The following is an 8,337-nucleotide window of genomic DNA, read 5'->3' on the forward strand; positions in this document are numbered from 1 at the left end:
CCGAAATTTTACTCCTTGCAATATTTTGTTAAACTATGACTTTACCCGTCCCAAATTGTCATTTTGGGAACAGAAAAAGAACATCATCTTTGGAATGGGTACCAGTACGTGTACCACTAACTCATTATTTTTGTCATACCGCATCTCATTCAACCTCCGTTGCGTAAAACATATTTTCTGGATTGGAGAAAAGCGTGCTTAATTCTATTTACAACTTTCTTGTTAACTTCGTTATTGATCAATAACAATCAAAAAGTCTGACAAAAAGGGTTGCCTATTTCTGAGTTTCACCCTAACATTGACATAAATAATTACAAATACAAGATGATGATCGAAAGGATATATAAGCTTCATATTAAAAGCTAATTATTTATTGTTGAATACTTATATACATGAAGATCGATAAGTTGTATCAATTATGTTTTCCATTTCCTTTATGCTCTTGATTGAGTTGTTTCAGGATTTTCATGGGTTTCTTGAATAGTTATGGCAAGCTCAATATTTGGAAAGGTTTCCGGAGATGCTTGACCATGAGATGGTGTTCCTTGCTCCCGATCAGAAAATATAGAAGTCGCATCTGTGTGGTTGGTATAGCTTTGTGGACTTTCTGGCCAGTTGTTATTTGGTGATAAGGCTTTCACTTCATGATCTTGTGCACCAATACCACTGTCTGAGTGTCGACTGCTTCTAAATGTATGAGAGTTAAGTTTTTTTTCATTGAAGATCTCGAACATGGTTCTGATCCTTTTCAACTTAGAGGTGCCTGAATCAGGGGGCATCAAGACATGCTTATGCTCGTACAAGAACGAAGTTACAAATATGATTAGAGCAAATATTGACGCTATCCCAGCAATTAAAAAAAGGCCCCAAAAGCTGTCAAGACCAAGAGCACTGCTAGAAAAATTCCCATCAGAGTCTTTACAGTTACTATCTTTCTTGATCCATTTATCTTCAATCTTGGTCATCAATCCATCATCCGTCAAATTTAGGATTGCTTGTGTAATGTCAGATACAAGAGGGGAATTTTTTGGAAATGCCTGTAAAGTCACCACCAAAGAAAAAAAAATCATATGCATGAGAAATTTTAGAATCTCGTATATGAAATTGTAAACCTTAAAAGATAGAAAATAAGATAGTATGAGGAGAGAGAGAGATCTCACGAAGCCAAAGCCATCAGTTTTAAATATTGGTCCAATCATAGTATACTTGGAACAATATTTTGCAACGAGTAGCTTCATGTAGGGGGTTTCATGAACAATTGCAGCAATACCACCATTTGCACTCCCTTTTGAAAGAGCATCATCTATTTCTTCCATAGATCCATAAGCCTTGAGCTTGGAATCATCAAACTTTACTTCTTTTAAGAGACCATAAACATAAGCACCCCTCATGTAGCCCACGTTATCACCATTCCTTAGAAGATCATTTATATCATTAACAGCTGGTCGGAGCTTTGGGACAGTTAATAGTGATGCTAGATTAGCAGTGTAGCTCTGTGTCACTATCAGCACAACAAATACCCATATAATCATCACAAATCTTCCCAGGTTGCTAACCACTCTCTCCCCTGCATGTCAAGTGAATTCCACATTAAAAAAAAAAAAAAAAAACGTATTCAATCTAAATACACATGGTTCGCCCAAGGAAAAAAAAGTAATTAGGTAGTGAGAGGAAATGAGAAATTACTATGTGAAAAAACCATAGTTGAAAAGGAGAACCAAAAGCTTGTGCCAACTTGATGCGAAGGAGGACCACGGAAATCTTCATTTATTCGGTGTTCAAGCACCCAAATCACAAAACCAATAAAGATGAAAAAACACAAAGTAGTCATCCAAAGGTTCCATGTTAAAGGCTGCAAAAAAACCCATGCATTTTTGGTTCTGCTGTCTATGATTGGCACAACCATCACTACACCAGACTCCGTATATGGCATTGCAAAATCCACATACAATGTTCTGTTTGCTCTAATTGTTGCATCTCCAACCACACCGTCAAAATTCTATCAAGTGCCACCAAAAAAGAAATGCCAAGTAAACAAATTAGTTTACATCTTCCCAACACAAATTTAAATAGAAATATTAAAAGTATGCATTAACACAAATACACAATTGTAAAGAAATTTACCCCAAGGTATACTTGATAGATTAAATCATTATATGTGCCAGCGCTGGTGCCATTAGGATATGCATAGGGAATCAACTCATAAGGAAGTGCATATGGTAACAGTTCCACTACAGCTTTAAACACATCAATACTGAACCCGGTGACATCAGTGGTATTAGTTCCCAAATCTGTTGTTACTTTAACAAACTCTGTAAAACCATCCTTCACTGGAACTCCAAATCTTAACCTCGTACCATTTTCTGGGATCTCCCATCCTTTGGGAACGGAGGATGACTCTCCCGGCCATATAATGGGTCCAAGAGCATCACACTTGAAACCTGAAACATTACAACTGTTTGTTGAATTCAACTGCTTCATTAACCTTCCATTTTCCGGTGTCCAATAACCAACTGCTCTTACTCCATTACCATTCACATTAACAATCATAAAAGTTGACAGTTGAAGTTGCCTATCAACAAGACTAAAATCACCAACTATGCCTCTGAAACTGGTAAGAGATAAGGCATTAGAAAGGTTTGAACCATATTGAGAGACCTTTAGAGTTCCAAGATCTGTAGATTTCAAAGATGAAGCATTTCCCTTTTGAAATCCAAAGCCTACATTCCCAACTTTTTCAACTGCCATGGCTATTGCAAAAGCTGCATCATAAGCCCGATATCCAAAGGCATCCAGCTCAACATCAATGATTTCTGGATAATCTTGTTGGAATTGTCTTTTCCACCTTGTTTTGAACTCTCTGAGCTTCAATGTGTCTAAAACAGCAGTTTCAACACTTAATACTCCTTGCATTGAATTCATAACAGATCCCATTGCCTTTAAATGATCTCCAATCCCATTGGTCGTGATCCATACAAAACCCTTGTTCATCATTCCAATCTCTTTCGCCTTGGCAAATAACTGGGATGCAAGTTTAGGCATCATATGCACTATGAAGACTCTAGTCTGCATTGTCATTAACTCGTAAAGTTCTATCTCAATTTGTTCATCGGTGGCTGATTGTGAAATTACACTTCGATATGGGACATGAGCATCAACCTCGAGCAAGGCATCAATTAGAAAGGGCATGATTCCTTCCCCGTACATATTGTCTACGTAAATGGGGACAACTCGCCTCCATCCAAAGTTTTGAACAATACCACTTATGGCTTTCACTTGGGTTGAGTCATTTTGTGCAAATTGGAAAAAATAGGAGCTCTGAAGTGAAGTAAGAGAAGGGCTTGTTGCAGAAAATGATATGATTGGCACATGAGCTTTTTCTCCAAGTTTAACAACAAAAGTTGCTTGCATTGATGTCATTGGTCCTAGGATTGCTTTCACTTCTACATTCGTTATCAGATCCAAAGCTGTCTCATTATAAAATAACTGTTAGTTGATACGATTTAATATTTTCAGGTTATTAAAATGGCAAAATAGTGAATATACTTTTGGCATATAGTTTACTGAGAAAAAATGACATAAAATTATCCAAGCTTTGTATCAAGAAAGAATGTGGAATCCAGTTAAGCAATTTTCAAGCCTGGCATGGGAATGAAATAGCAGAGGCACAACTCAGGGTTTAAATATAAAGAGCCAAACATATGGTCACTCCGCTTCTATGTGAGAAGATGGAGACAGACCGAGGTGGTCTAGAGACTGTTGCAGGGTGGCTTGTGGTTGGGATGGGTTGTAGTGGTAGCTTTGCCATAGAAAGATTTTCTTTCTTTGCAGACGTATGATTAATTGTCTGAGGAATTGAATGAGGATTTTTAGATCTTTTTACACCAGAAGGGTATTATAGTCACTAGTCAATCCGAAACTCCGACGGGGTGCAGTGAGTATTTCGTAATGTCAAGGGCTGTAGTGAGCTCTATATAGCCGGTGAGCCATGGTCTATTGGTCAATTGGCTTAAGTAATACTGTAGAGGTGGTTCAAATTTTACTAGCACCAAAAATGGGTGGGGAGGAGTTGGTAGGATGGGGTTAAAGAATCTAAAAAAAAAAAATCTACATGGTGCAAATAACCGTCAAATTTATCTCCAAACTATTGAAAATAGACTCTTAGGGCATCTCCAACAGAGTAGCTAAACTCAATTTTTAGCTATATATAACTATTTCTAATGCAAAATTCAGTTCAAACAGACTAGCTATAAGTAAGTTAAATTTAACTATAGCTAAAATGGTTAGCTATATTTAGCTAGAGTATCCTACATATCTAAAGCAAAAGTTATATTTCTCTCTCATCTTTTGTCCACATCTCAGTTTACGATTTAGTAAAATATAGTTATTTTTTTACAAATAGCTACTATTGCTAGAGCAACATTGCTAAATCAATAGTTATATTTCACAACTTGAGCTAAATTTAACTAAAAAATAATTTATACTATTGGAGATGCTCTTAGTTGAAGTCCTAAAAGGTATCGGCAAGCATCAATCATTAGCACCAGAAGGATTTTTATCTTTAACTGATGCGTTGCTACTTGCTAGAGATTATAAATGCACTCATTAATTATAACTAGTTTTCTTTAAACATGCTCCGTAATATATATCTTTTTAAGAAAATAAAAAAATACTTGAAATAAAACAGTTATTTTAAAGAGAAAATAGTGGAAGGTTGTAAGTTCGACTCACAAAAGACTAGTTGTAGCATTTGAGTTATTTACTTGATTTAAAAATAAAAAAAATAGTGGGAGAGAAAAGTGGGGATTGTGGGATTTTTTCTTAATAAAAATCTATTTTATAATTGTCATATTTATCCTTGTGATTTAATTTATTCTCAAATTTTTTTAATCTTATAGGGTTAAATATGTCAAAATCTTTAATTTTGGCTAACAAAGTCTCTTCACTTAATAATAGTATAGATTTAGATTGTGGAATGTAATATGAGGAATATACTTCTAGTAAATAGTGGACCGCATCAAATTTTGTCTAATAATTTTCACTATACATATATATACTGAGGTTATGTACAGTGAAAATTATTAGACTGACGTTGTACAAAGATTGATGTACAATGTGCCTCTATTATTGGGCCTATGTGCCTTTTATTACTGGCCTATGTGACTCTTATTATTGGGATTTTATGCAATTCTTGTGTTTTGGCGAACTATTTGAGTCAATTAATACAATTATCTTTGGTCCCACAACGAAAAATATGACTCTTATTGTTGGGATTTTATGCACTTCTTGTGTTTTGGCGAACCATTTGAGTCAATTAATACAATTATCTTTGGTCCCACAAGGAAAAAGGGCAAACTTAACCCGCCCCATACTTAACTACATTGCCAAAAAAAAGTCCTATACACTAGCTAGCATGTTAGATTATTCGAAAACTTCTGAAAATTTTCTTCCAAATTGATAATCTTTAAGGTACCGAAGTAGATAAAATCAATGGACAAACCAAATTTGTCAAGCACGAACCGTTCATGTTCGTAATATATAAATCAAATTATGAATGCCTTAACGATTTTCAATTTGGTTGAAAAATTGCATATATAAATTATCTACACATAAATATCTAAATATCTAACTGTTGATTTGCGGAAATGTGATCGAAAACTGGGTCTAACAGAAAAGTCATCAACTAATCCTTATTAGAATGGCTCCATATATATATATATATATATATATATATATATATATATATATATATGAGGAATATTCGAGAGGGGAACTCTTATTTTAAGAATTTGAGAATTTTTACTATTTTACACTAGTATATGACCTAATTCAATAATTTTAACCATTGATCCTTTAGATTCATATGCAAGAATTGTGTCTACAAAAAATCAACCAAATCCATAATCATTTTCTCATCCAAAATTGTGTAAACAAATGTAGTCTGTTATATAAAATTAAAACGAATATTGTGTTAATCAAATGGTTAAACATTTTTAGATTTGGTCAATTTTTTGTATAATTCATATTTGTATATGCAACTAGAAAATGAATGATTTAGATTATTAAGGTACATGCTAAAAATAAATGCATCCTTGGGTTTCAAGTTTAAGGAGGTCCTCTCATATATGTGTATGTAACTTTATATCTATACTATTACAAGTCTAAAGAATCTGTGTTTGTTGAGAAAAGCAGGAATAGCTCCCATGATATGTAACTTTGTATCTATATTATTACCACTTTATTCATTAAAATCTCTTGAGGCCATAGGTCAAGGAGCTATAGATTTGCAGTTAGATATATGACCATGGCCCTAGGAGTTTTTGACGAGGAAAGCGGCAATAGTTGTATTAGTGTTCTGAGTCTAGTAATATGTTCTAAGTTTAAGGTACACTTATTGTTTATGTCAGTGCAAATGCACGTCGGTGCACTGAATCATCCTCCGTATTTCTATCGTAATTCAAAAAGGGTAGAATTTTATTTATGATTTTGACTCTCATATATTGTCCACTGATAATCACACGGTCACTTGATGACAAAGAATTTTGTTGTCACTCACCATTAAATTTAATTTCAAAATTTGAGATTAAATCACTTAAAATTTATTACTTTAATCTCACGTTCTCAACCATTGACATTAGATTCACCTTTAGCTACAAAATTATTGGTCAACTGGCATGGTGATTATGTGAACAATTTGTTGTCGTCCAAAAAGTTAAAAAAAAAATCATAATAAATTTTTCATATTATTTTAGTAGCCCTCAAATATTAAATTATCTTAAATTAATGTGAAAGTCAAAAATGTTAAATATAAAACAATAAAAAAAATAAAAAATCAAATCATAGTTACACCCGAGAGTTTCTGAGAGATACCTGCATCAGCTGCACCAACGACATCTTCGTGGGAGTTACTGGTGTTCAAAACGACCCTAGTCTTGTATTGAGCATGGGAAGCATAGAAGTCTGAGAGCGCCATTTCTATGCAACTCAAATACATCTTCCCACTCACTTCATCAAGGTCTACAACAACTCCCACGTTCACTGGGATTGTTGATGTGTTTTCAGCTGCAATGGCGGCCACCATGAAAATCCATGACAAAAGAACAAGGTTGATACTGATCCTCCTCTTCTGATTCTCCATCGAGCTCATATTTGATTTGGACTACGTGCTTGATTTGGAAGATTACTCTTATTAGTTAAGGGCCAAACTCCAGCATTTATATAGAAGAATAAGCAGGAATCAAGGTAGCTAGGTTTAAATGTTTAGTTAATTAAGATCGACACGAAGGTACCAGGAAAAGATCGCAAGAGAATCAGTCAGCTCACATTATTAGCATTAATATATATATATATATATATATATATATATATATGATTAGACAGATCGAATAATTACACTTGCTACCTGTCTACTATCTAGTCACTAATTTCCTTAATTAAGACTAATAAATCGATCTTTTTTTTTTTTTTTAATTATTTAGAAAATTTATTACTGACTAATCAATGACTTGGTGTTTTGTCAATGACTTGGTGAAATCACTTCATAATCAATCATCATCAAGCTATATCCCCGAGTATCTTGCGCGTTGGTTCACCAACTAAAACAAAAATATGTAGTTGTAAAGTCATCTGGTATCCGAATACAGAAGATGCCTGGCAATTACCTTAGCTAGCTATGTTTTGTTTTATATATTGAAAGATTGCTTCCTGTATTTAAATATCCAGAGCAACCTAATATATATATATATATATATATATATAGACACACACACACACTATTTTGTAAATTCCAAAGTCCTAGGATGCATTGAAGATTTGCAAGTATGAAACACTCAACTGGATTGTCCAGACAAGGCCCCATTTGGATTTTAATTAGTCCACCAAAACAAAGATAATAATAAGGTGATTGAAACTCGATGACTTTGTTCCCCGGCCTCCATAGATCATTTTGTATTACATGATGACAAGTGACACTTTAATACAGTACGTATATCTTCCTCATGACAACCTTCATTCCAGCATAAATACCAGAAATTATTTAGTTTCAGCAAGCTGATCAATGAAGCTTTATAGGGAGTTCCGAAAAGTCAATCTACACTATTCCCTAGGAAAGCAATTCATATTCGTTGATCTATACAAATGATATCCCCCGTCTAATGGCAGGTAAAGATCCATTGAACTCGATAAATGAGTTGATGGTGTTGAACTTATGCTTCGTAATGACAATACAAAAGTTGTAATGGTCAGAGTTATTCATCTCGACAGCGTCTCCTCTCCAAAACTACTAGAGATTAAATTATTGGTTTCCTCACAGCTTTGGCGTTGAGTAACTCTTAACCA

At 34.2% G+C, this 8,337-nt stretch overlaps 1 protein-coding gene across 1 annotated transcript; it reads right to left on the bottom strand.

Annotated features, from left to right (window-relative positions):
• Window positions 1–324: 324 nt before the first annotated feature.
• Window positions 325–7,182, bottom strand: LOC112202506 (glutamate receptor 2.8). The gene is made up of 5 exons (XM_024343511.2): window positions 6,871–7,182; window positions 2,125–3,467; window positions 1,687–1,999; window positions 1,161–1,567; window positions 325–1,037 (listed from the first exon to the last, which is right to left on the bottom strand). Exons 1-5 carry the CDS (start codon window positions 7,145–7,147, stop codon window positions 435–437), a joined length of 2,943 nt encoding a protein of 980 aa, XP_024199279.1. The 5' UTR covers window positions 7,148–7,182; the 3' UTR covers window positions 325–434.
• Window positions 7,183–8,337: the final 1,155 nt, after the last annotated feature.

This window comes from Rosa chinensis, chromosome 5 (genome assembly GCF_002994745.2).
Source record: "Rosa chinensis cultivar Old Blush chromosome 5, RchiOBHm-V2, whole genome shotgun sequence".
NCBI lineage: Eukaryota > Viridiplantae > Streptophyta > Magnoliopsida > Rosales > Rosaceae > Rosa > Rosa chinensis.